Raw genomic sequence first — 26750 nt, forward strand, 5'->3', positions numbered from 1 at the left:
ACCTGGGTTCTCGCTGGTGCTCCAGATTCCTCCCACGGTCCAAAGACAAACTGTCAGGTTAATTGACTTCTGAGAATATTGGCCCTGGGATAAGAGTGTGTGCCTGGCTGCGTTGGTGTCTGTGTGCCCCCTGGGATGGGCTAGCATCTTGTCCAGGGTGTACCTGCCTTGCTCCCTTGGCTTCCAGGGATGGGCTCGGATTCCTCCACAACCCTGAAATGCACAAGCCGTTCTAGAAAGTGATGTGATGTGTGATGTCAGAAGCACGGAGCACAGCTGGTAGGTTCAGAACCAGAGAGCAGGACCGTGTTGACAGTGAGGGTTTATGCTGTCCATAATGTCAATTCTGATCATTTTTCTAAGATTGCCGCAGTTGACGAATCCTCTGCGGTAAGCTGGCAAGTGACTTGCTCGTGCTTCTTTGCATTCAGTGGCTCAATGACACATCACACAAGGTGTGTGCGTACCAGAAGGATGTGATTCATCCATTTGTCCTCCGCGTGGCGTGACAGAGGCTCACGCGGGCAGCGAAGCGGAGAGGAACTGTCTGAGGCGCTGGGGAAACATCGCCAGCGAGCTGCCGAGCTCTGACAGCCATGACTCTGGAGGGGGGGGGGGGGAGGTGTTGGCGGCCATTTGATCTCGCCAGTAAACCTGTCTCCCCTGTGCCACGTCGCTGGGGCAGCCATCAACAAAAGCCACCCTTCTCGGCCAAGTCTGGACAAGGTGCGACCCCAGCATGAATGTGAATGGACGGCAGGCTAACCAAGACTCAGATCAGTAGGTATTTAGTTAATTGGTGAGCAGGGACTACTCTCTCTACAAGGCCTCTTCTGAGGTTTTCTGTAGACTCGGTGACAGATTTTGAAGATATAAAGGGTAAGACCGAGGTTCACAGACGCTCCACAAAATATTGCCTGACGCTGTAAGCCAATCCATGGTGTCAGTCTGCTGAGTTACAGCAGGTACTTCTCCCAGAATAATGGAGCTGGAGAATGAGGACGTATGAAAGGCCATTCTGTTGGGTGTCTCCCCTCAGGACCTCCATAACTGAGACACTGCATTCAGTCCCATGCGATCTTCATATGCTGTAATAGACCATAAGTATTTTGAGGAAGGTTGTAGTATATAGATCCAAGATTAGTATACATTTCATTTTCCATATCTCCCTTTTCCAGATTTAGGAACAAGGATCCCCAGAATCACACCCTCAAGGTCACCAGACCAGTAGGTGCCACCGGACGGCTTAAATGATAAACAGCTTCAGGCTCATGTGGGTAGATGAAATTGATTCAATTAAGCCTTAATTGAGCCCAATTAACTTTTCCTTAGGACCTCTGCTGCTGATATTTGAAGGAGACTGGGAACAGTCAGGCAGGTGCTTTTAAGTGTTAGACTTGGAGAGCCTTGTGTTACAGCAGTCACCCCCTTCCCCTGACTCCCCCCCACCAGCTCTGCCTGCGGCTTCTCTCCACTGGCCCTTCACTGAGTATTCCGATACCTGCTTGGAGCCCATTTATCTCCCACAGAGGCTTTCTTCTGCCTCCCTCCTGGGCAAACAAAAGTAAAAGTGCAAAGAGATCATGGGAAAAGAGCACAGCAGCAGGGTATGCCACTGGCTCCACCCACGGGCGTGGGCGTGGGCCCGTAGGACGATCTAATTGGCCGGGCTCTGGCTGACTGGGGGTGTGTCTTACACAGGGCCTGACACTTGTCAATATCAAGCAAAGAACTGAGACTAGGCCTGAGCTACAGGTCACACTCCAGAACATTCGGCTTTCAGATTCCAAGTTTTAATTAATGCAAAACTTATAACGAGGTGGACTAACCAGTAAGACAGCCGTATCGTCTCTACCCCGCTTCTTTTTAGAAAGCTCTTGGCCAAGAATGCTTTAAAAAAAGACTGCAGGCTTGCGGTATGTGATGTGATGAGAACAGAGAAGAGACCACACATCTAAACTGCCAGCTAGTTTTATTTTCTCCCCTTTCTACTGACTGGAAGGCTCTGTGTTTGAAAGGGAGGGTGGTAAATCCAAGGGCTCTGTGAAAACAATTGACGGATCGGTTTTGAAGGCACTTGGAAGAATTTTCTGCACCCCCCACCACCACCATGACGCTCCCCAAAACAAACAAGCCATTAATCTATAAGGTTCCCCTGCCTGGGACACAATTCCCAGCCAGCCTTTCTAATGAGTGACCTTCAGCAGAAAGAGCACAGCCAAGAGCTGCTATAATTATCCTAGAGCAAGTACATAATCTTGTAAACACCTTTTGCTCTGCTTTTGTTGGGTAACTAAAATAAAATATTTTGGTAAATCTTATGTAAAAGCTGCAGACAGCTTTTACCTCTTCTAGACAGTATGGGGAAGCAATAAAAATGGAAAAATATTGCCCTTATAAAGTTAATTATAGATTTCAAGCATAAAATGTAAATCCAGAGATGTGGTGTTGAAATTGTACAATTTTCTAGCAGGAATGTATTGAGAATATTGTGGGCAATTTTGTTCACCACATTAGAAAAAAAAAGACTGCAAATCAGTCCAGGGAGAAACAACCATATACTTTCTTGAGCTTAAAGAAAAGTCTCACACTGACTGGCTAAAATAACTCAACCTTTTCAGGACTTTAACATAAAAGGGCACAAGGAAACTTGTTCATGTATTCAAAATCCTCAAAAACATTGATGAACTTGACCCTACATACAACGTCAGAATCAACAATGAGACAATCCAGAGGACGCAAGTGGACAAGGCATGGAAGAGCATTAACAAGAGGCATTTCTTTACACAAAGGATGGTGGGAGTGTGAAACAACTTCATGCCCAGCTGTGTTGTTGAAGCCAATAGCTGGCTCTTTCAAGCAGATGAGTTCAGATACAGTGCTCTCCAGATTTAGTCATATCCCTAATGAAATAGGAACAAAAAACATCCTATAGAAACAAAGTCATAAATTGGATAATACATCTTACTTAAAAAATCAAATATTCTACTGTACCTATAATAGCATTGCACAGAGCACTCATATTTGTCAAGGACCTGCATTTGAGAAAACAAGAGACTGGAATAAATGTGACCCTCTAAGTATCCCTTTGAAAAAAAATCAGCTGAAACAGTGGTGTTGTGTTTGGTATAAAAGGGATCATACTCTTGTCAAGAAACCCCTCACACCCACTGTGAAATGTTGCAGAGAGCCCGTGGGTCTCTCTTATTCTCCAGGTTTGGATAAGAGCATTCTCTCTCAGCGTCTTGGCACAGGACAGGAAGGATCTTTACTAGCGCGACCCAGGTGAGTGCTCAGCGCCCTGGACTGCAGATGTTCAGAAAGACAGTTCAGGTGTGAAACCCTGGCCTAACCCCGCCCTTGCACAGGAGTGTCTTCCTGACCTATCTGAGCACTTATTTTTCCTCCCCCTGGTTTTTCTCATCCGTGCATGCTGGCGTGAAGGCGGGGCTGCTCTCTCGGCCCGCCGGCTTGCGTCTGGGCCGGGGGGGCGTGGCACTGATCTGAGGTGCCAGGATGCACCTCTTCCCTTGGCACACGTCGAATGAACCCTCAAGCAAACCGGGTCACCAGGTCATCAAACCCAGTCCGAGAGAACATGTGGCGGCATCCCAAATCACCAGGTATCTATTAATACCTGGTTGAAAATTGGCCCGTTCTTTTCCCAGCATGCTCTACACCTTACATTGGACAAGCAGGCAAGGGCAGTAAAGAATAATCCCTGCAGAAGAGAACCATCACACCGAGAGTGCAGGCATTGCCAAAACGCACAATAAACTAAGAGACATAACCTTTTTTTAATTAAGGCTGTGCATTTTGAACCAACACAAAATCCAGAACGTGAACATCAATCTCAGCGTCGCGCCCTGCGTTCATCTGTGGCACCCGGATTCTCCCTGGATCCGTGGAGAATAAACCCGATACTTGTCCTCCACACTAACCACACACAGAACAGGCGGTGTGACTTCTAAATGAAGTCACAAGTCAGGATTTTTGACTCAATCTGCTGATTTTGCGGTTTTCTGGGTCATCTTTGCTGTGGCTCCAAGAAATAGTTGTGGAGAAAAAAAAAATCATGTCAGAACCACTGCATCGTGGGAGATGCTTTTTCTATTTAAGTACGTATTTTTCTGGCTGCCAAATCCAGTTGGCAATCTGTGCCAACTCCCTAATGTGATGAATTCATATGTCTTCTCCAACTGTCACTGCTGCACCAGCCACTCTGGGCGGCGATGCTCTTCATCTCGCCGATCCACGAGACTCGTACAGAACCTACAGAACCAGGGCTGGCCTGCAAATTCTGGTGTGCTGGGATTCCAAGCACACAAACTCACCTGGCCAGAAATAGGTCCTCTGGTGGCGCATGATTAACCCAACTGCTGTTTTTTTTCTTACATCCAGTACAGGTTTGTGGGGGAGGTGAACCCTATCCCAGTGAGCAACAGGCACAAGGCAGGGTACACCCTGGATGGGACGCCAATCCACTGCAGGGCACACAAAGACACAGACACACACAAACTCATGCCAAGGCCACATTTCCCAGAATCATTTAACCTTCCAATGTGTCTTTTGGACTGTGGGAGGAAACCCACACAAACACTGGGAGACCATGCAAGCTCCACGCAGACAGACCCCCGGGTCCAGAACTGAACCCAGGCCCCCAGTGCTGCAAGGCAAAATGCTGACCACTGGGCCACCCAGCCACCCCATTTTCACGCATTTAGCACTGGAATGAATTGCCATCATTTTTTTGTATTCTAATACAAATTAGTGATAACTCGACTTTACTGTACATCATGTCAAGTGATTCCAGTATTTCCCCATGAGCGGAAGCTCCGGGCATTGATATTCGCCAACGAACTCTTCTTCGGGACAGACCTCCCCCGCCCTCCTCGACCCAAGACGCGCCCGGCGGCAACACGCCGCTCTCCGCTCCACGGAGAGGTGCGAGGGCCTTCATGACCGCGAAGACACACCGGCTCCAGCGCTCGGCCGGCGATGAGCCTGTGCGATAACAAAATCATTACGGGGAGGAGAGGAACAACTCGCGCGCCGCGCGTTGTTGAACTGTGGCAAGCGGAGCGGCAGGTAACAGCCGACACGTGGAGAGCTCCAGATCCGCGAGTAAAGCTCTGCCTCGGGAGCAGGATCTGCGCGCTGATCCTGCCCTAGCTAGCCAAGTAATAAACCGCTGGAGGTGAGCGCGCGTGCTGGCGAGCCTGAGCCGGCTTAACATTCTGCACCGCTCGCACGATATATATTTTATGGGCGTCTGTTATATTCAGGCAGCTCGCGGAGGGTACTCATCTTTATTTCATTTTCTGCTGTGTTTAATTTAGCCCAGGTTTATTATTTCGCTCTTGTCCCCCCTCTTCACCCTCCCTAACCAGCTGCTCTAGGGACAGAACCGCTTGTTCTTTCCTTCCTGTTTTCTTATTGCCCTGTATATGCTGTGTGTGTATATATATATACTGTATAATAAGGATATTGTTTAATATATATTTCTGATTACACACATTTACGGATACCTACAGTACACGCACATACCGTCTACAGTGTCCACACTATACATACGAAAGCTAATTAGCGCTCGTGCAATCACCGCGGCGCTAGGGGAGACGGGATTGTGTTGCCTTCCATTGCTGCCAGCCACATATAGCCAAAGTCAGCGCTATGACCACATGTTCTACACACCTTCCTTTCTGTATAACTGTATATATATATATTCCACAAGAGGCACAGATGAGGAGTGGTAAGAAACTCCTGCCCCCAGTGGTGCTGTTAATTATTACTTATATCCATAATTCACTGCATGGTTTTAATCTTGGGTGCTACTTTCAAAATACAAATGCAAAACTGCAGTTATGTAGTACATACATATAATTATTGCTTCAGGCAAGAATATGTATTCATCTTCTTCAGCCCTTGCAAAAAGGCTGTGCTGTGTGATTGAGACACTTCAGCTTCTATAGTATGTCTATAATGCTGAAGGAATATTCCTATAGATTTATGTAGACAGTTAACGTAAGTCAAGATTCCCGCCCGCTTCACCACAGAGCTACGAATCCACCGCTCGCTTTCCCATCGATTGATATCCGCGATATCGGGTCTGTGACGGAGACCGACTCCAATGCCATTTCCCGGGTTTCTGCTAGCAGCTGACTTCGGACAGAGCCGGCGGCAGTAGGCCCACTGGGAAAAGAATTCTTTCCCCCCAGCAAAAGAGTCCTTTGATGGGCTGTCGATTTTGAAGACGGAGAGGGGAATGGGCTTTTCCTTCTCCCCCCACCCCCCAATAACAGAAAATCCAGTACACTACTGTGTGCGTTAATAAAAACAACCAGCTGAATATAGCAGCGCAATAAGTGGTCATTATCTGCTGTAAAGCATGGTTATAACTTACCGTTCAGCAGCAGGAGCCAAGAAACAAATAAAAATGCAAAAACGCGCGGCAACCGTCTGCCTGATAAAAGGCTTAATAGATCTGGAGAGGACTGTTGAAATGAGTCGTAATGAAATCTCTCCACTCCCTCCTCCCCAGCCCCTTTTCTCTGGGCACTCTCTTGCCCTGCGTTTTTCGTTTTTAGCAATTTGCATCAGGTGCTATCGAGGCAGGCGACCTGCCTCATTTCCAGCATCCCTGTGTGGGGCGGGAGGAGGATTTATTTTAAAAAAAGATCAACGCTTTCCCTCCTCCTGCGAAGGGGCTTCGAGCCGAGACCACCACCATCGCCACTTCCTTCATTATCCCGTCAATTACTGAGCTGAGAGCTCTTCCTCTTGCCCTGCACCAGGGCTGAGTTCCTGTCTTATTTATTTACTTGTTTACCCACTCTTCCTTAGACTGCAAAGGAACAGGCAAAGGTTTGTTCCCTGCGGACAGGAAGGGAGCCGTCGTGTCTCTCTTCAGCAGGGGATGAACCTTTACTGTAGCTGTTCCTCTGCCGCCTGCCCAGGCTGACACGGCTCGCTGCCTGAACTTTCTGTAGACTGTCGCTTTAGAAAGGACTCGCAACTCTCGGTGCTGGCCCGTCTGGTTCACTACAGCGCCACTGCCAACCCAGTCACGCTCCTCTCCCGGTTCGATTGTTGCTGGATTTCTTTTTATCCCCCCTCATCACGCTAACGCATCTAGCACAGTGGTGCAGGTTCGCTACCGGACTGGCTGGGCTGCCTTCTGTGTGGAGCCTGCATGTTCTCTCTGTGTCTTTCTGAGGTCTCTCCATTCACTCTGGCTTCCTCCCGCCTCCCAGCTGGCTAGGGTAACTGGTGTCTCTGAATTGTCCCTGTGTGTGTGTGTGTGTGTGTGAGTGTGTGAGGCCTGTGCCCTGTAATAGCCTGGTCTCTGGTCCATTGTGGAGTCAGGCCTTGTGTCTAGGCTCCAGCACTCTCACCAGGAGCAAGCAACTTCTGCAAACGGATCGAATGGACAGCTACATTTGGCATGTAACCGTGACTACCTCAAAACTGGAACCCTCATGCATCTGAGCACGGGTTACAGTGGAAGCTCTGGAGATGGGGATATCAGTATGAAAACCCATGCAGAGCGAGGGGTGACCAAGGGGCAGCGGCAGAGGTGGAGGAGGGGTGCAAACAGACGCAAGCAAGGGAGAGGAGGGGGGTGTAGTATTCATCATGTTTCAGGTGAGGTGCGAGCAGTGATTGCAAACTATTGACAGGAGTGGAGCAGCACTCCTAGATAGTGCCCAGTGGGCATTACCATCAGCCCAGAGGACTGAATGAGCTCCCCCTCGGGCCACAGGCTGGGAGGCAAGTGAGGGAAGAAGCCCTCTGGTCTCCCAAGCCGTCCTGTTCCAGTGCTTGGACAATGCTTGTAGAAAGGCACGTTTCGAGCGAATTCTGCTCCGCACGTTAAGGGACCTCTTCTTGTTTCCCTCTCCATCCCCACGCCCGGGAAAGTTTAAAACGCCTCTGCTCTCTGGCAAGTCAACCGTGCAAGCTCCCGCTGTTATTTAAGGACTGCAGACCAACGTGAACCCCCTGCACACAACAGGGACTCGCACAAACACGGCCAATGGCACGCAAATCAAAGACCCAAAACACGCTTCACATTCCAGGGAAGACTTGACGTGCAGTAAGCCGACAGACAAGCCAGGTCACTGGGCGACTGTCAGAAATCAGTCATGCTCCCTAAGCACATGCTCTCTCCAGACATGATCCACAAAGCACACAATTTCCCCTAATCCCCTCTTCGGGAGACTGGCAGCAGAGGAAGAGCAGACCTTGTCCCTCACTGTGGCCACCGCACAGCAGCTCACTGGCGTTCTCCCACCGCGAGTGACAGACCTAGATTCTTTGAAAACTTCAGTCTGGCCAGATCAGCTTTTTTACACTAAGTCGGTGGATTCTAATATCTTTACTATGTAAATTTAGAAAAAAACGTACAAGCAAGAAGCTGCCCATCCCATGAAACATGCTCCTTCACCCTTGTTAAAAAAAAAAATCTAAATGAGCCGTAATATTTTATTTTTAATCTGTTTCCCAATCTCGCTTCATTGCGTCTTTCACAAGTGCTGGAAGCGTGGCGCTGTGCAGTATTTATTTCCCTTTGCTGTGCTGTCAGTTGCCGGCGAGCTTGTCTTCAGAGAAGCTGTCCAAGGACTGCAGATACAGCAGTACTGTGACTAAGATGGGGGGCGCTCTGCGTGTGTCTGAAGCCCTCCGTGCTGAAGCCGTACTCGGCGGCGGATGGTGGTGACCCCAATCGGAGAGGTGGTCTTCAGCTAGTGTGAGGACGGTAATGCAGGTTTACAAAGGGCCAGGCCTGGTGATTCCTCTCCCCCCTCTTCATGATTTATAGCTTCAAAGTGGGCTAGACACAGGACAGGTCAGGCTGCCCTCTGTTTGCGATCAGCTGAATTCAACATGATTCTCTGTACTTCCTCACCACACCCCCCTGTCCTTGTGGGAAGGGGGGGAGGGGACTTGGACCCTGCTGAAGGAAATGACTCTGTTCTCCCTCATAGCTCTCCTCTGGCTAGTTCATTAAAAAAGCGGGAAGGGAGAGATTTTCCCCCCTAAGCTCTGAATCCAAAATCTGAGATTTGCCATTTCCTGTCCAACTACGTCCTTGGAGGTTCATGCTGACAGAACAGCCTGTGAGCAGTTAAGAAGGTACTGAGTGCACTACAATGTATTATTCTGACAGGAGCGATGTTTTAATTTGGAGGCTCGGTGCCTGGTTTCGCTTTGTGGCTCTGCGCATATAGATGGAAAGTAAGACAACAACGGAAAGATAAAAATAAAATACAGCACCTTCCAGAAAGATGGATCATGGGACAAGGGACAATCACAGCATAAGAAACAACATTATATTGTATCTATAACTCTGGAAAGTTGCCATACATAAGATAAGATCGATGAGGCCACGGGAATGTGTGTAAGACACCAAACGTGTGTACAGTAAGACACAACCAAAGAGCGTTGCATAAAATTGTCCACTGAAACAGTAAGACCGCATTTAAACGGCTGTGTACAACTGTGGTTCCAGCATTACAAGAAAGATATTATTGCTGGAGCAGCTCCAGAGCCGGGTATCCAGACATACCCCCAGTCCTAAAGGAAAGCCCTGCTGAGACAGGCCAAAAGAACTCAACCTTATAGTCTGCAGCAAAGATGACTACAACCTGATGCAAAAATTCAAAGTCCTGAAGTCCTCAGAGGCCATGACAACGCCAGCCCAGCCCAGCCCAGCCGGTGTCTTCTGAATGAACAGTGGAGCACCAACTACAGGACACCAGAGAATATTGGGGGGGTGGGGGTGCATTTATAACTGCAAACGTCTTTACATTGAAGGCACATCTTTACACAAAGAGTTGAGGAGCCCAAAGCGAGCTGGCCTGATGTCTCGACAAAGCCTGTGGATGAAACCCTGTAAGCGATGAGCCATTAGCAATCAAATGAAGTTCGAAAAAACTGGGTGTGCTCAGTAGCGTTTAGAAGAGACTTGAGATTGTAATGGATTACTTTTAAGAAGTAACTTACTGTCAGAGCACCTGGAGGAAACCCAGGGAGGAGAAGGAGAGCATACAAACTCCACACAGATAGCACCCCAGGTGTAGAATTGAACCCAGAGCCCCAGACCTGTAGGGGAAGCAATGATACCCACTGTGCCACCATGGCAACTACAGTTGAGTTATTGTAAATGTCTTGGTCTGTTCAGGCTTACATTGCTGATACAAATGCTCCTGTAACTGGATGAGTAACACCCAGTCCTTATCCTCTTGATTCTTCCAGACGTGGAAGGGTTAAATCCGCACACTGAAAGAACAGTGGGAAATTGTTTCTTTGGTTTTTGTTTTCCTCCTAGCCATGATTTGATGTAAGGAGTTACAAGAGATTTTTATATTAAAATAGTGTAATATAAGCTCCAGCACTGCTGTACCTCGGAAGGATTTTGTTGGCGCTTTTTAATTTTTCCATTTTTTTTAACAGGTACAACCCCCTGCTTGCGCACGTTATTACTGCAGATGAGGATGTACGATTTCAGTCTTTTTTTAATAAACACAAAGCTTGTCTGAATTAATAGAATACAAAACATGGCAGAGTTATTAAAAAAATAATCCCCATCCCTCTCTCTCTCGCTCGCTCTCTCTCTCTCTCACACACACATTCACTGTCAGCTGACCCTGAGCCTCACCTCAGCGCGCGATGGTGAGTTATGATATTCGGTGTCTGTCGGATTACACTTTAATATTTCATTACATGCACAAATATGCACTGTGTAGGACTCTCACAGGTGTGCTGCTATTAATCACGCGGCTCTCCATGAAAACCCTGGCTCCTTAATAACTCAAAATGCATTTGCTTTTCCCAAAGTACTGTAAATACACAAAAATACATGTATGGACATTGTCTTAGACAAAATGCAAAAGACATTAAACAGTTTATTTCAGTTTCTACCTCGCCGGATCAGATAACACCATGGCTGCTGTCTAAAAACACTCCAAAGATGTCAGTAAGAAAATCGGCTCAGGCTTTATAATGACAGCGTCTCCTGTTTCCCCAGATGACCTGCTGGCAGCGCGGAGTAGGGGTCTGGGTGTTGATGCGCGCCTGGCACCTACAGGGTGCTCACCCATCACTCAGCTTGGTGAGCACAACACGCAAGGAGGCCAGGCTCCGGCTAGGGTCCCCCTGCCCACACTGACTACCCCAACACTGCAGGGACCCCCGAGTGAGGCGGCATCAAGCTTCAGGCATTAGCCTGCACGTGCAGCGCTAACATGCAAACCCAAGCTGCCTGCTTCCTTTCGAGTGGCGGGGGAATGCCAATGAGACAGGGGCTCATGGCAAACAGAACACAGGGCAAGATCAATGCACGGGATGCTCATTCCAGGATGCTTTCAGATGGCCTTCCTGGCCCGATTTCACTCTAGCAGCGGAAACAAATACATCGTGCGCGGAGTAAATGGAGTTACAATGTCTTTTTATCTGTTTCTTCCAGAGTGTTCATTTCAAGACTCCAGCTAGGGCTGCAATCCTTCACTTGTAATCGTATCGTAATAAATATGTTCTCCCTCCCCGACACCCCACCCCCTATACATCTCCCTATATCCCGGTATTCATATTCGTCATTTGCCTTCCTTTGGGGCGGTAATATATTTCTGTCCTCGCTGTATTCATTTCCACAAAGCCCTTCATCCCACTGTGATGAATTGGCTCTCTGTCACATTTCCAATTGTACAGAATGAGTTTTATTGCAGAGAATATGGGTGAATTGATTCTCCTTGTAGATGTCATAATTTATTGTAATTTTTCTTCTTTTTTCCTCCAGATTTAATTTTGTTCAGAGCAGCATTTTGGGATGGAAGGGGGGCAGATTGGTGAAGAGGATTAATTTGCCTCGTGTCCTGTGTTATCCACTCTGGAGTCCTCAGCTGAAATCCAGCTTCTGGCCAAAGATGAAAGCGGGTTTGGGAGGCATCTTGCAAGAGCATTCAGCCCAATCAAACTGGGAAGCAGATATATCAAAAGTCCCCGGAGCTGTTGTTTATTTTCGCCTCAATCCAGTTTAGGTCATCGTGGAGGAAGTGGGCGTGTCACATAACCACATGAGGTCACATGGGTTCCTCTCGTTCGCAAGAGCTGTGATTGGCAGCCCCATCAGGCATGTCAAGAAGCACCTAGTAAGGCTGAAAGTCTTTCCTCTACACTTTGGTCGAGATCTTTAAAAGAATCCAGAATGCAATGGCAAATTGTATTTCTTTGGATGACGCTCTGTTTCTGGAAACCGTCAACCAGGGATAGGCGTCACATGTGTACCAGCAAATTGGCCATCTGCTTATTAAAGGTGCCACACTTCAAGGAAAGCTGGCATTAATTAAAAGAGCAATGCCATGCTACAAGATCATGGCAGGCACCAGACAGGCCCCGGGGACAATTTAAGGATATCCCGACCTGCTCTACTCCATCCAACCTTGGCAGGGCTCAGCCACAGGAAGAATGTCTCTCACAGGAAGTTAATGCATGGCCCAGGTTTGAACAGGAGATGAGATCTGGATTACGAGACATAACTCTCATTCTGCTCTGAATGGTTCACCCTAGACTGTCAGGGTGACTCTCCCAGCTTTATCTGAAAGGATTGTATCACTGGCAGTTACAGCAACACCTATGTTAAATTTATCTACAGCACTACGTATCTGTTGTGTGCTTCATATGTGACTAGGATACAGCATTTCAGAGCATATTCAGTCAGCTAACAGGGACCAAGGGTCAAACACAGGGGGATAATTCAGTGCAGCCAATCAAACGTAACATGCATGTCGCAGAGAGGTGAGATGAAACCCACGCAAATACATTTAAACTCCATACAGAAGACTTGGCAGCCTGTAGTCGAATCCATGGACCAGTACTGTGAGACAACACCACTTGCTGCCATGTTGCTGTACTGTCTTTTTACTACAGGAATGAACATATCCCTCAGTCAGGGGGCCGTAGATTGTCAGCCCATTGCCCCCTGCTGGATGGCCTTGTCAGTCCAGAACGACACACTTGCCAGACACTGTGTGGAAAGATCAGGCGGAGGAGAGGGGAGGCATGAAAGTGGCTGATTCCACATTCATTTCTCAAAATCTGCCCTGCAGATCAGTGCCAAGTAGCCTTTGCCTTTCAAGGGGAATTCGTTTTTGTTTTCGAAATAACATTTTGTCCAGCGAGACAGGTTCTGTGAGATCAGGACATGAGTTTAACTTATTAACAGGCTGTGCTAAATTCTGCAGCATGTGGGAGGTGGCAGGCTCTTGTGCAGAAAGGCACAGTATTACAAGGATGTTGACAGGGACAGCAGCCAGCAGGTCAGCTCAATTCCTCCTAGAATCTAGCTCAGCACTGTTCTCTTTTCGCCGTGGGCTAGCGAGCAGTAAAGGTGATATAGCCTGACAGCAAAATCAGGAAATTAACCCAGAGGTGCACGTGAGGCATGAGGTGACTCCTAATGCACATCAATTTGATCCATTCCAGAGTTTACTAATTGTAGGCATGAGAACAGCAAAGATGAAGAACAGCAGCAATGTGCTTCCTATTTTTCTAGCACCGTATGTCCTGGTGTGCTATCTGACTGAGACTAAAGTAGCAAGATATGGAATACCCACCACCAGGCGTAAAACCCGAGATGGATCAGACCGCTATGCAGGCGGAATTTTAATTTTTTTCTCTGCTGCTTGATTCAGCTCCAGCCATTCACCTGTGAGATGAAGCCATGATACTGGAGTTGCAGTACAAAGGCTAGTCTGCACTAATTAAAAAAATGGGCAAAAACTAAACATTCCTCCCATCTGCCCTTGGTGTCCCTCACCTCCCTAGCTACAGTCCAAACTAGCACTAGAAGTGGCTAAACGACACAGTGGAAGAACACAAAGAAAGCCCAAGGAAATGCAAACTTCTGCTGTGGCAGTTGTGCTCCTGGGAGGGGAACAGTTTGCCACAGCCAGGATCTGCAGAGTTACGTCACGTGGGCTGGCAGCGCGGGGAAAGAGAGGGTACAGGCAGATGTGCGGTCTTGGGGAGAGCCTTTCATCATCCCATCAATTCCAATAACAGCTTACCCGATCTAGGATAATAACGCAGGACCTGGAGCCTGTCCCAGGAAGCAGTGGGCACAAAGCAGGATGCACCCTGGGCGGGAAGCCAGTCCATCGCAGGGCACACACAGACACAGAACCTCACATGCTCCCACCAGGGACAATTTTCCCAGAAGCCAATTAACCCACCAGCATGTCTTTGGACTGTGGGAGGAAACTGGCGCACCCAAAGGAAACCCATGAGAACATGCAAACTCCACACAGACAGCACCCCAGGTCTAGAACCCAGTGCCCCTGTTCAGCCAGACAGCAATGCTAATCACTGCACCACCCTGAGAGTCATCCAGCTATTTTAAAATAATCCCTGGCCTAATTAACCACTGCTGCCACCTAGTGGTTGAACAGTCCAAACAGCGTTTGAAAGGAACAGCCCCAGAACAACAAGGTAGAGGGAAGATGGAGGCAAAAAAATAAAACAAAATGCCAACCGACCAACCACTTTAGCTGCTGAACTGAGTCGCAAAATAAGCTCCTGCCAAAAACACACTCAAAGAGCAAGGAGTTGAAAAGCACAGGTATTAATTGATGTTGGGGACACAAGGTGATGCAATTGACCAGGTGTTACTGAAAAAAACAACAACAACCTAATAATAAACCTGATATTATGTTCCTTTTCACCAGCTCCGCTCAAGTAAATAAAAGTCATTTTAAAATCATTGATTGATTCTCGGCAGTGGTTACCGAAAGGAAAAGAAAGTCAATAGCACGTACGGCGAGGCCCAGACAGCAGCTAGCCAAGGCCGGGACGTGAAATAATACAGATGGCTGGAGCACAGGTCTTAGTGAATAATCTAGCGTTTCTGTTGCCGGATTTTTTTTTTCTTTTTGCAGAGCAGCAAAGATCCATGTGGAAACAGAGCTGGCGTCTGCGCAGCTGATCCGAGGGAGCAGGCCTAGCTCGGTGCCCGATGAAATCTCCTCGCCCGTGGGGTTATCGGCGCTGTGAGCGACCCTGTGATTGGACTGGCCTCCCTGGGGAAGTAACACATGGAGCAGGGGTTTTGCGCCACTGTAACCAGCACAATAACAACCCAGGGTTCCCGGAGTTCGGGCCGAATTCTGAGAACGACAAACCGGGCCGACGCATATAAAGGGAGCGGGCGTGCTTCAGATTTTGGCGTGAGCTCGCCTGGCTGAGGAAATGGCCGAAGACGGGCGCCATCCCAGCCCCCCTGAGTGTCGAGGAATGAGCCAGGGAGGGTGCGGCGACAGTGAAGATGGGGTGGAGGTGGGGAGGGGCTAGAACAGGTGTGGGCAGCCAGCAAGTAGGAGAGCAGAAGTGTGAGGGCAGAATTCGACCTTCTTCCATCTTGAAATGTTCTGTCTCCGTTACTTAAGCTCCTTCTCTGGATGATCCGCAGTTCAATAACCTTGTTTACCCAACACAATGGTTTTCAAAGGTTCTGCGTTTCTCATCATCAAATTCACATTGAGTGGCAAAAGCGTATCTGGCTTCATTGCCCCTTACAATGCACAGGCATGGTGGAATATAATTTAGAATTTAAAAATATATATGATTTTTGTGAGCTACTGGCCCTGGTAACTGGTAACAAGATTGAACCAGTTTGCTGCTAGAAAAAGCTGCTTCAGACAAGTGTTTGCAAGCCCTTGAAGATCTATTACACCTGCAAAAGCCTGAAATTATCCTTTATCTACCGTAATGAAATCAATAATTAATCTGGTATGATAATGAGATTAAATTACCCCAAATGAGCAGCCAGATTTGGCAAAGATTAATAAAAAGACTAAAACACAAAGAAAATACTTTTTTTTACAATTAATATATACAGTATATATGCACTGTCATACATCCAAAATAATATCATAGGCAAATCCAATTTGAATAAGAATGCACAGACCTAAACGAAATAAAATATTGTCTTCGCCCCGGGTGCAGCAGTAGAGACAAGGCGCCAGTGACCCTAGCAGTGTCAGGTCTGGTGTTGGGGACATAAAATAAATCATGACCAGCACCTGCCTCCCTCCGCCAGCCTTGTGGACCACTGCACACTCTCAAACAAAACAATTAGCAAGAAAAGAATGAAATAGAACCCACCTTATATCAACAATTAGCTCCATCATTTGAAAAATGGAAGTTCAGTAGTAAGCATTGCTGCCTCACAGCACTGGGGCCCTGGGTTCAATTCCAGACCTGGTGTGCTGTCTGTGTGGAGTTTGCATGTTCTCCATGTGTTTATATGGGTTTTTCTCCAGGTGCCCACGTTTCCTCCCAGAATTCAAAGAAATGCTAACTGGCTTCTAGGCAAACTGGCCCTGGTGTGTTTGTGTCTGTCGGCCCTGTGATAGACTGGCCTCCTGCCCAGGGTGTTCTGTGCCTTGTGCCTTTTGCTTGCTAAGATAGTCTACAACTCCCCCGTGACCTTGAATTGGATTGAGCAGTTACACAATGGATGGTTGGACGATTTGAAAACTATGCTACTGTCAGAAATGATGATGTTTATTCTGTTTTATTTTCTTTTTTCAAGCCTAGACTGTCAGTCCAAGGCCCAACACTGACCTGGACCAGCTGTAGGTGGAGCATGACCCCTGGGCCACGAGGAAATGAAAATAAAAGATAAAAATAAAAGAGCCTTCTGGCTTATACTGGAGAGTTTTCAAACGACCTCACCTACCAGTCTCATACTGTATACTATAAGGAACTTAACGCTTCCAGTGTGCTAATTTCTTGTGAAGCTCAATGTCCAGGGCTTGGCTGTGGAGGCAGTTTTAGAGCCACGAGTCCTGCCCTCCACACAATGAGGTTTGCCCATCTTGCAGGTTTATGCCAACGGACACCCCGAGGAACAGGACGTTCACGTCCAATGCAGACCGGCTCCACTCTCGCATTGCTGACAACAGAACCCTCGTCTGCCCTGATCGGCCTCATCAAAACCCCCTTTCCCTGCGCCCACCACCAGTTTCCCAAGCCTTTGACCTGCGCCCCAAGATCCGCAGCCCACCCCGCCACCACCAACGCCACTGTCGAGCTCAGGCACTGAGACAGAGCTCCAGAACAGAGCTGTCAGGGGTCTGAGGTCCAAACAGAGAGAGCAAACTCAATCCATCCCTTTTATGGCAGTGTAATTGCCCCCATAACTCCAACTTACTCCATTACAAGGCTGTAGCCAATGGTTTGGCTGCCTGTAATTATATTATTATATAAAGATAATTAACACTGAAGCAAGGCCTGTCTTTGCCCTCCAGCCTTGAGAATGACTGTGGTTGAATTATCACCACTTACAAATCTCCACATACAGTAGCATTTAACAGCTCTCCAGCCACTGAGTGTTTGATCTAATTCCAACACCGAAACATCAAACTTCTCTTTCAGTTTTTTTTTCAGCCACATCCATACATTAGTATTTTAATCAGAATTGCTCAGAGCGCTCTTGTCGTGAGGAGGAAGAGGAGACGGCGGCTTTGCAGATATAACACATGATGAGAGACAGTAGAAGGAGTATTTCATTTCTTACACACACACAAACACACACACACAAAAGAGAAACAGCAATTAATGTGATGCAATCGTTTTAAAGCCCCAGAGATAAGAGGATGGCATTCTTGCTGTGTGATAAAGGGATTGTATCAGGCAGATACGGAAATATTTTTGGTGATGTCGGCATGCAGCACAGACTATAAGACAATAGGTCTTCCTTGCCCTGTCACTCTGAGAGAGACAGCCAAGCTTAGAACAAAACTGCTTTTTATACTTTTTCGGTTTTTACAGTTTTATTCGTTGTGGCATTTTTCGTGAACAGTGACAAACATAAAAAACCTCTCTTCTTTAATCCAGCACATCTCAATCAGCTGCTGACTGAGGCTCTCATTAGCGATAAAGTAGTTTTCTTGTCTAGAAACAGACTTCTGGTGCAGGTGATGTTTCACTCCATGTAGTATTTCACTATCGCTGTAAAGGCTGTCTGTGCTTCTTGTCTGAAAAAGCGTCCGTTAAGACACGTTGACAGCCGAAATTGTTCGATTTCTCCCGCAGTTCGTGATAATCCGTGAAGCAGATGGATGATAAATTTGAGAGGACACACAACACTGTAGTGTATTCAAGCGTTTCGTATGCACGCCCAGTATTAAGTTTGGAAGCTATAAAATCATTTTATTATTTGCTCAAGTACAATGGGATCTATAGCTTTTTAAACAGAATAACTGGTCTTCATAAGCAATGAAGGGCACTATGCACGGCACTGAGGAATTAAAAAAAAACACAGAATCTGTATGTACAGTATATCGGTTCATTTGTTTGAAGTATCGATTTTTTTCTTTAAATTAAAGCATAAGAACCCTTCTCAATATCCCTCAGAATGGGGCTGAAGGACCATGCATTTAACAGAGAATAGGAGGCACATTTCTTACACTAAGGGTGGTGGGGGTGTGGAACAAACTGCCCAGCCATGTTGTTGAAGCCGAGAGGCTGACTTCTTTCAAGAAACGGCCGGATGACGTTCTGTGATCAGCGTCTTCCTCGATACCCTCTCAGATGTGCAGCTCACTCGCGCTTAGGCTTAATTCAGGTTTCGAAATGACGGCCCCCCGCCAGGCTCGTCTGCAGTCGTGCCGCTCTTTCAATTCCGTCCCCCTGAAGCTGAACTGGCAACGCGTGCCCAAGCGTACAGTAACGATTGCGACACTGTGACGTCGTGTAGAGTATTCTGTCAATGAGCTACGTAAGAGGGACCAGGGTTCATTTTTTCTTGGAGAGTATGGGTTAGATATCCATAAAGAAGTTATCTATAAGTCTTGTATAGGTCTGCTTCAGTAAAATGATTTTAATGAGAGTCTGCAGATGTAGAGACAGTTATTAAAATGTGTTTATTCAGAACAAGGTCGGAAAAAAGGGTATCCAAAAGTAAACGAAAAACACATATCTATAGCAAAGATCAGACCTTTGTGAATTTATAGCGGGCGGACGTACAGTACTTTGCGAGAAATAAAAAAACGGAATAACCTCCATGAATAACGCGTGTAATGGTGATTTATTTTATTCTGCTTGCTTCTAAAGTGTTAATTCCGTGACGCAGTTGAGATACGTTTAAAACTACGACAGCGAATCGAAGTGTTTATTCCTTCCCTGCGGTTTTGTGTTCCGCGAGGACCTACAAATTCAGCACCACCGGCTATGGACAGAGCGCGCTAGAGGAGCCCTCTTCTCTGGGCGTTTTTTGCATTTTAGGCCCACACTGTTGGCCTTATTTTCACCATCTGATAACTGCGTCAAGAAATAAGTCACATAGGAAATCACAAGGTCTGCAAACTGATTTTTTTTTTTAAATCTCGGATTTATTTCGACATCCTTATCGGCGTTTTGATAATTACGTAAACAATAATGCATATCCAGAATCTAGAATCGTGAGGTGTCTGACAATGTTTGCGGCTGTTTCCTTTGTCCATTAGCAAGTTCCTTTTAAAAGTCTGGGGGGGTTCATAAGCCTTTTTTAAATCTATGGTGCCGTTGTAAAAACACGTCGTGTTTGACGTTCTAGGAAAAGTATGCATGCACTGGCGCATTAATTACCTCTGCATCTCGCTAACTGCATATCGCCAGCTCTGATCTGACGGTCCAATACTTCCCCTTCCGTCTCTTCCGGGGTTTCACGTGCTCGCGGCGTCAGGGCCGGACCGGCCCGGCACTCGTTCTCGCAGCTTCCAGAACACGTTCGCGCGAGCGCGTTTTTCACCGCGTTCCCCACCCCACCTCGTCACACACCACCTTGAAGATGACTTCACTCATAAACCCAAGGAACGCGCCTCGTTTATGATTGGAACTTTATAATATTCGTTTGCATAATAGAAAACTGAGCAGTACTGTATTTAACGTTCTTTCTTTTATTATTTGCTGGTGTATAATATATAATTCATGAGAGTTTTTTTTCCCTGTACACGTGTATTTCTTTTGATCTACGGCCAGTTCAGGAACTTCCTGTATACTCGGCCAGTAAGGGAGGGCTGGGTGAAGATACACAGACTTTGTAACCCGGAATTCAGAATAACGCATAAAAGGCTAAAACAACGTTATACAGTACCGAGTAAAAATCGGGGTTTGCGAGCGCGGAGTTGTAAGGCGGTGTGTAACTTCTCCAGGAAAGTTGTCGAAACGGGAACGGCGGAGTGGATAAATACACGCCCCCGTGCCGTCTGAACGCGCTTGTAGTCTTAAACACGACGAGTTTAAGACAGAAATGTTTTTTTTTTAAAAACGGCGTGTCAGTCCTCGGCAAGCCTGAGCGTCAACAAAGTAGAAGCGGCAAAGTTTACGTTTCCTGTCGTCCCCCGCTCTCCTGGAACAAATGAGACATTATGAAATAAGCGTTGTCAACCCGTCGCTTTAAACGCGGGGACAGCTTTGTTGTCGCTCAAAAATAGCAAAACGGGATTTTTCAGCAGGGCCCCAGCGCGTCAGGTTTGACAGAATAAGGTGAAATCTGCACTTTTTTCAAGCAAAGGAAAATAATTCCACTTGTTGTTTTGTTTACGGAATTATACATGTATACGAATACGAATGGTTTAATAACCGTAACCCGCCTCAAGAACATGCAGGTTTTACGGCTACAAACTGTGTGGTAGTATATATTCTTAAAGAGATTTTAGATCAGATATTTAGAGCGACGTTGGTTTCTCCTGTTAACGATTTTTTTGCTTGTTGATCGAAAAGCAAGCCTGTCTCGTCAAAAATATGACAAAAAGAGAATCGGTTCAGACGTCCGAAAGCACGTTGCGCGTTGCTTGATTAGCGCTTTAAGCGGAATTCACTCCGAGCGCTTAACGCAGAATCGCTTACAGCCCTCTAAAAATGTTCAGAATGACGCGAAACGTGGTTAGAGTTACAGTAGGCATATTAGAAAAAAAAGAAACGTTAAAGGCGGCTGTAGCTCATACCCGCCAATGGAACACAAAATTGCCCCTGAACTCCTTTCACTATTTGTAATGCTAGTGCATTCATTTTGCATTAACCTTTAGCTTTTTTTTCTACCCCGGAATTTCTTGCTAAGAAAGACACACACACCCCTAAAGTGTAACGAAGGACTTGGTATAATCGTATACACGATAAAAGGACGATATGAAAATTAATTACAAAAGCATCACCAGGGCCTGTGAACCGCTGTGCCCCCCATGAAGTCAGGTCACCTTACATAATTCATTTTAATTGATTCTCCAAAACCAAAACGCTGCACATTAAGAATGTATCAGTAAAGGAGTCCAATCCTAATAAGATAGTTCCTTCTTTCTTTTTTTTCCCTCCTAATTGGGTATTTTTGCTTTTTCGTTTTTTTATCAGGGCCTCATTGATATTTTTCGCGCAGCTCCCCCACACACAAAAAAAAAACACCAACAAACGCACCAAGGAAAAACCAACAGATGTTTCTTTGGGGAATTATACAGAACATGATAATGGGTCACGCAATGGCAACAGCCACGTAAGCGTGCAGGTGTTACTCTCCGGCCCTGCTCGAGACCGCTAGGATGCGAATGAGGGGGTTTGGTGTCGGGCGCGCTCGTGCTCTCCGGCGGTGATCAGACCGCCCGGTCTTGTACACGCGCGTGTGCTGTGTGTGTGCGCGTGGGGTCAGTCGATCTCGACCCGCCCGCAAGGCTACAGGACACAAAAACAGTAAAAAGGGGGAGGCGGGGGTGTCAGTGGACACCGCAAGCCCCAGCGATCCCACAAAGCTTACAGCGTGTGTGTGTGCTGCCGGCTCCTTTGCTCCAACAAAAAAATATCTCGCCGACACTGTTTAGAACGGAGTGATTCTTGACAACTGCCTAGTCCGTGAACCAGGGCTCTCCAGTCCCGGTTCCGCAAAGTTACAGCTGCGTTTACAGGTCAACATTGACTCAACGCTTTCAGTTAAGCAGGTGTCTTGTTAAATTCGGTACTTTGACAGATCATTTGGGATCAAAATCCGAGTACCCTTCAGTCCTCTGCGGTCAGAGTTCTCTTAATGGATTAGACTGCTGTCTTCAGGGATCAATAACTCGCAGGCTTTAGAAGCAGACTAACTGGACAGGGCCTCCCCGGAACCCGGTTTGGAGACCCCTGCGCTAAACTAGCTTAGGTGTCGGGGTGTGTTGGGGGGGCTTATTTTAACTGCAGGCCTGAGTAAGAAATCAGACAAGGGGGACGACACGTGCAGGTATCATCTTCAAGAGACGTGGATAATCTGCCGCGTGAGACAGTAAACCGACTAGGAGAGAACGGGGTTCAGATGCGCCGATTTTAGTTCTCCGTCCCTACCCGACCCCCTTCAGCGTGCTGTTCGCTTTCATCTCTTCTCTTTAACGTTACATCGCTTCAGTGTCGCACGACAATTTATAAAAATCGTAAGAACAAAACGGATTTCGTCTCCTAACCACCCTGGGTTATATTAAAGACGGGCACGTTGAAGCCTGAGGCCGTGTCCACATTCATTTAGGCAGACGGGGGGACTGGCTGGAAAACAACTTTATTTGTGCGGCACAGGCGGTGGCGACTAAAATAGACCATAGCCGTCTGGTTTCATTCCCTAAGATGCCCCTCTTAGCTGAAAGCACGCTGCTTGCCCGCAGCCCACCCTCTCCTGTTGCGGTTTTAAAGGGACTGTTTTATTTTTTTCGTCGTGTTTCGAGGAGGGGGCCCAAGTGAAAAATGGCCGGACGGGACGGAAACGGATCCACCGGGGGGAATGGAAGCGGAGGCTTTTGTCCTTCGGGAACTGGAAGGACTCACAACCCGTGAAATCGCCGCCGCTGAAAGGGAGGGAGAAGGCCCTGTCCCGCCACGTCACCTGGGTAGGCCCCGTGGCGCGTCTCTCTCCCGCCGGCGATCTCTACTCCCAACTTCCGCCAGCGCGGAAGGGAACCGCTGAAGGACTCTTTTAAGGCAAGACCTTTCAAGAATACCTCTCTCAACAAGTATTGCTGGGGACGATGGCGCAATTAAGACGTAGAAAGCGTCTCTAGTGTGGGGATGTTCACACAGGAACCTCGAATGCGTTCTTTGGTAACTCTGCCAAACCAGTCCTGCCCTGACCTCCCGCTGATAAGATGTGCTCGATAGCTTTTCAAAGGCGTTCTGTTCTGAAAAAAGAAATACTGTAGTGTTTTTCTTTATAGGTTTTCTGTTGTTGGCGTTGTTGTTGCTGCTGCTTCAGGTGACACTTGAATTAAAAAAGAAAACCGTAACTGCAAAAGACTAAACTGTCAGTAACCGTGAGCCGCGTGTGCCCAGTCGTGCGAACACATGCTCCGTGATTGTTGAAACGCGGATTTAACACTCATGAACGTGATTGCCGCGACACTGAACTTCAGCGGAAGTCAATGAGCGGACAGATGAAACTCCCGGTTAAGCAGAAACCAGTCCCGAGTAACAGCGATAGAGCGCTTTAGAGACGCCGAGCTGCCTGGTACAACTGCCTAGCTCTGCCTCGAAGGTTCACCCTCTCCTTTGAGCAAGAACCTGTCATTTCTAACAACCCAAACATGTTACCGAAGACGCTATATCCACCCGGCTGCGGGATGGATCGTCGCCTGTCAATGAAAACCTATTTACACGTCGCCAACCTCAAGAGCCGCGCGCTGCGTGCGACAGCGAGCCGGTCGACGCCGGGGAAAAACACCCCCTCGCGCCGCTTCCGCTGGCCACGCGCAAAGCAGGGGAAAAAAAACAACAATAACAAACTTTTCAAAGCCCTTTCCAGATTCAGACACGTCCTTCTTCCGAAACTGCATCCCCGTCGAGCCGCCGGAATTTCGCGGGCGGGCGTTATCCCCGACTGAACACCCCGCCCGTGGCGAGACAGGGCGACTCCCCGGCAGCAGCTCCAGCGGTTGGGACTGCTTTACGGGAGACTCCCCGCTTCCCAGACGGCGAAGGAGAGGGGAACAGTATGTGACTCGCGGACAGGTGGAGCTCACAGGATGTGCTATTGGTGCAGATCAACTTTCCTTGCGCTCAAAGGCGAGCAAACTTAAATTGTGCCTCCTGTGAGCCCGACCGTTGCATCGCGCTAAGACAGGGGCTCATGAAAACGCAGTTTAATCAGAACGCGCGGGTCTCGCCTTTAGAAGGAGGCTAAGTGACAAGGTTTTGGCAATATGCGCCTTTTTATCATCTTGGCAGACTGATCCTGGGATTGCAATTTCTGCCGTTGGCGTTGAGCACGCACCCCAAATTGTATTTGCCATAACAAACTTTTTTTTGTTCTTTACGTACATCATTTTCTGAACACCGAACGGTAACTCAAAAGGATTGCTCACCTTTCTTATGATCCAGTGGTTGACAAGCACCAAGGTCCAACAGAACACCTTCATATCTCCTCCCCGACAGCCGACCAAAGGTCACAGAATTCCCGTGCTTAGCACATACAGATCGGGAAAACGCAGACTGAGGGGGGAACCGCACAATCCGAAGGGACAGCAAGGAAAAAACAAAACTACAAAAAAAGAAGAAACCAACAACAAGGAAAAAATCAAGCGGCTCGTCTTCCGCCTCACAGAAGTAAAAAACCCATGTCTGCGATCCGGGAGGCGAGGAGTGAAGTTTGCTCCAGAGGTAGATCACAGCGCGAGCGAGGGAGAAGCACACTGATGCGATCACGAGAAGACGCGACTTCCAGTCTCCAGCCAGCGCGCGCTGCCCGTATTAAAGGAGAAACGTCTCTCGTGTTGTTCCCAGTCTCTCTCTCTCAGTCTAAAACATACACGCACGCACTCGCAGAGACCTGCCCCCCACCCATCCTTCTCACTTCGTGAAGTGAAACTAGGTCCTGTTATCGTTTCTATCCGTCCGGAGGGGTCATATCGGACCGCGCCGGCGGCTCGGCTCGGTCGGCTGCTCACGAGCCGAGAGGGGTTTTGAAGAAACACCACAGGTATCCGGCTGACGCATTCGCGTTCAGAGAGCTCGGCTGCGAGGGGACTGGCGTGATGAACTGCGTACAGCTCACAGGTGTCATGATTTCAGATAGAGGCTCACTCTGTGCAGGCCTGCTTTCTGTCTGTGTACCGTTCAGAAGTCGGCAGCTGTGGCTGCTGTCGGGGCAGTAGACCTAAAACGATTTTTTTTTTTACATTTTAATGAAAAAGGGCAGCTAATAAAAATGGGGTTAGCTGTGGCGGCACTTCAGCTGGCGGCCGGTTTTCAGCTAATACCCCCGAAGCTCCGAAGAGTGGATAACTCCGTGATTCCTAACCACAGGTTCTGTCTGTAATTAAGCCGCGACTACATCTCTTCCATCACATTCCACGGCTCTCTTGGCGTGTGTGTGAGAGACATTTTTTTTCTTCATTGTGAATCTATAACATTGAAATTCAAATAAAAAACCCCGGAGTTCCTTCATGGCGCTACGCGACAACCAATAGACTTTTCATGAGGATATGACCTCGATTGTGTAATAAAGCCGGCGTCCAAACCAGCGCTCCGGGGACAAGTCCTGTCAGTAAAGGCTGGTTCTCTTCGCTGCATGATTGTTATTACTATTAGACTCACACCAGGGCTGGGAGAACCCGGTGGAAACACGCGTGAACAAAGGGAAACCATGCAAACTCCCCACAAATCAAATCACGGTGCTACTCTTATGCCGTTATCCTATGAGATGGGAAAGGGGGGATGCGGTGCCTCGGCACTGGGTACCGGGTGCGGTTCCGTCCTGACTACTCTGTGGGGAGTCTGCATGTTCCCCCAGGTTCGACTCACCCAGAGAAATGCCGCCTAGGCTGATTGGCGTGGCCCCCCCCTCAGGGACGGGCTCCGAGTGGCCACGCCCCTCCGCAGGAATGAGAACGGGGTGGTTTCAGAATCAGGGAGCCGCCCTTAACCCGTCTTGTGCCCGTTGCGTGCCGGGGTAGGCTCCGGCTCTCCCGCGACCCTGAACTGCATGAAGAGGATGGGTTACATTTTATGAAGCTGCGGCGTTATTTCATACCGAATGGACCATAGTTTGATGCACACATCGGCAACAAAGGAGTTAATTTCAGACATAAATAGTAAAGTATCATAGCTGTAGGCACCTGGAGCGGGTTCATGCAATTCGCTAAACGGTTAAAGCTCGGAAGCCGAACTCCTTTGCAGAACACTGTGTCCGGGACTGCCGGCGCTCTCCGCTCCGCCAGGCAGGACAGAGCCCCCTCACAGAAGGGCAGGTGCTGGAAACAGGCGGGAATGAAGTGTACCCTACGAGGGGCGCATAACTAAAGTGAGGCCGATTTCTTCAATGAGCAGCGCCCCTGAGCAGCGCAGTTTCTTCAAAAGCTGAAGCGTGAACGTTTTTTTTTAAATATAAATCCACTCGGCGTTATTATAGAACAGGACGTTTCCTGTTCTTACTTTTATCACCGCCCTCTAAACCCTATTGCACGCGGAAGATAAGCCCACCATGAGTGAATAACATCCTTCCTTCCTCGGGATGGCGGAAATTGTCGTTCATATATTTTAGCGAGGGGATTCGAAACACGAGACTGGGCGAATAAAGGTCAGATCTGCCTACAGAAAAGAAAAACAACCGCTTGAAATAGGTGACATGGTTTCAAAATGACCATCCCTTGTCCAGCTCACCAGAAGAGAAAACGTGCTATATAAAGCAACATTATTGTATTCCCTTAACTTAGGTACACTTTTAAGGTCGATTAGAGTAAATTACTGCCATGGAGCTGAACTGAGAGGAA

At 47.8% G+C, this 26750-nt stretch overlaps 1 protein-coding gene across 1 annotated transcript in view; it reads right to left on the reverse strand.

The window, feature by feature from the left end:
* Positions 1-25076, reverse strand: part of LOC102685650 (neurexophilin-2) — a 59091-nt gene extending 34015 nt beyond the window's left edge. Inside the window, exon 1 of the mRNA XM_069186690.1 lies at positions 24345-25076. Coding sequence (XP_069042791.1) covers positions 24345-24398 — 54 coding nt within the window. The 5' untranslated portion in view covers positions 24399-25076. The remainder of the gene's footprint in view (positions 1-24344) is intronic.
* Between the last annotated feature and the right edge of the window lie 1674 nt (positions 25077-26750).

Source organism: Lepisosteus oculatus, chromosome 1, assembly GCF_040954835.1.
Source record: "Lepisosteus oculatus isolate fLepOcu1 chromosome 1, fLepOcu1.hap2, whole genome shotgun sequence".
In the NCBI taxonomy this organism is placed as follows: domain Eukaryota; kingdom Metazoa; phylum Chordata; class Actinopteri; order Semionotiformes; family Lepisosteidae; genus Lepisosteus; species Lepisosteus oculatus.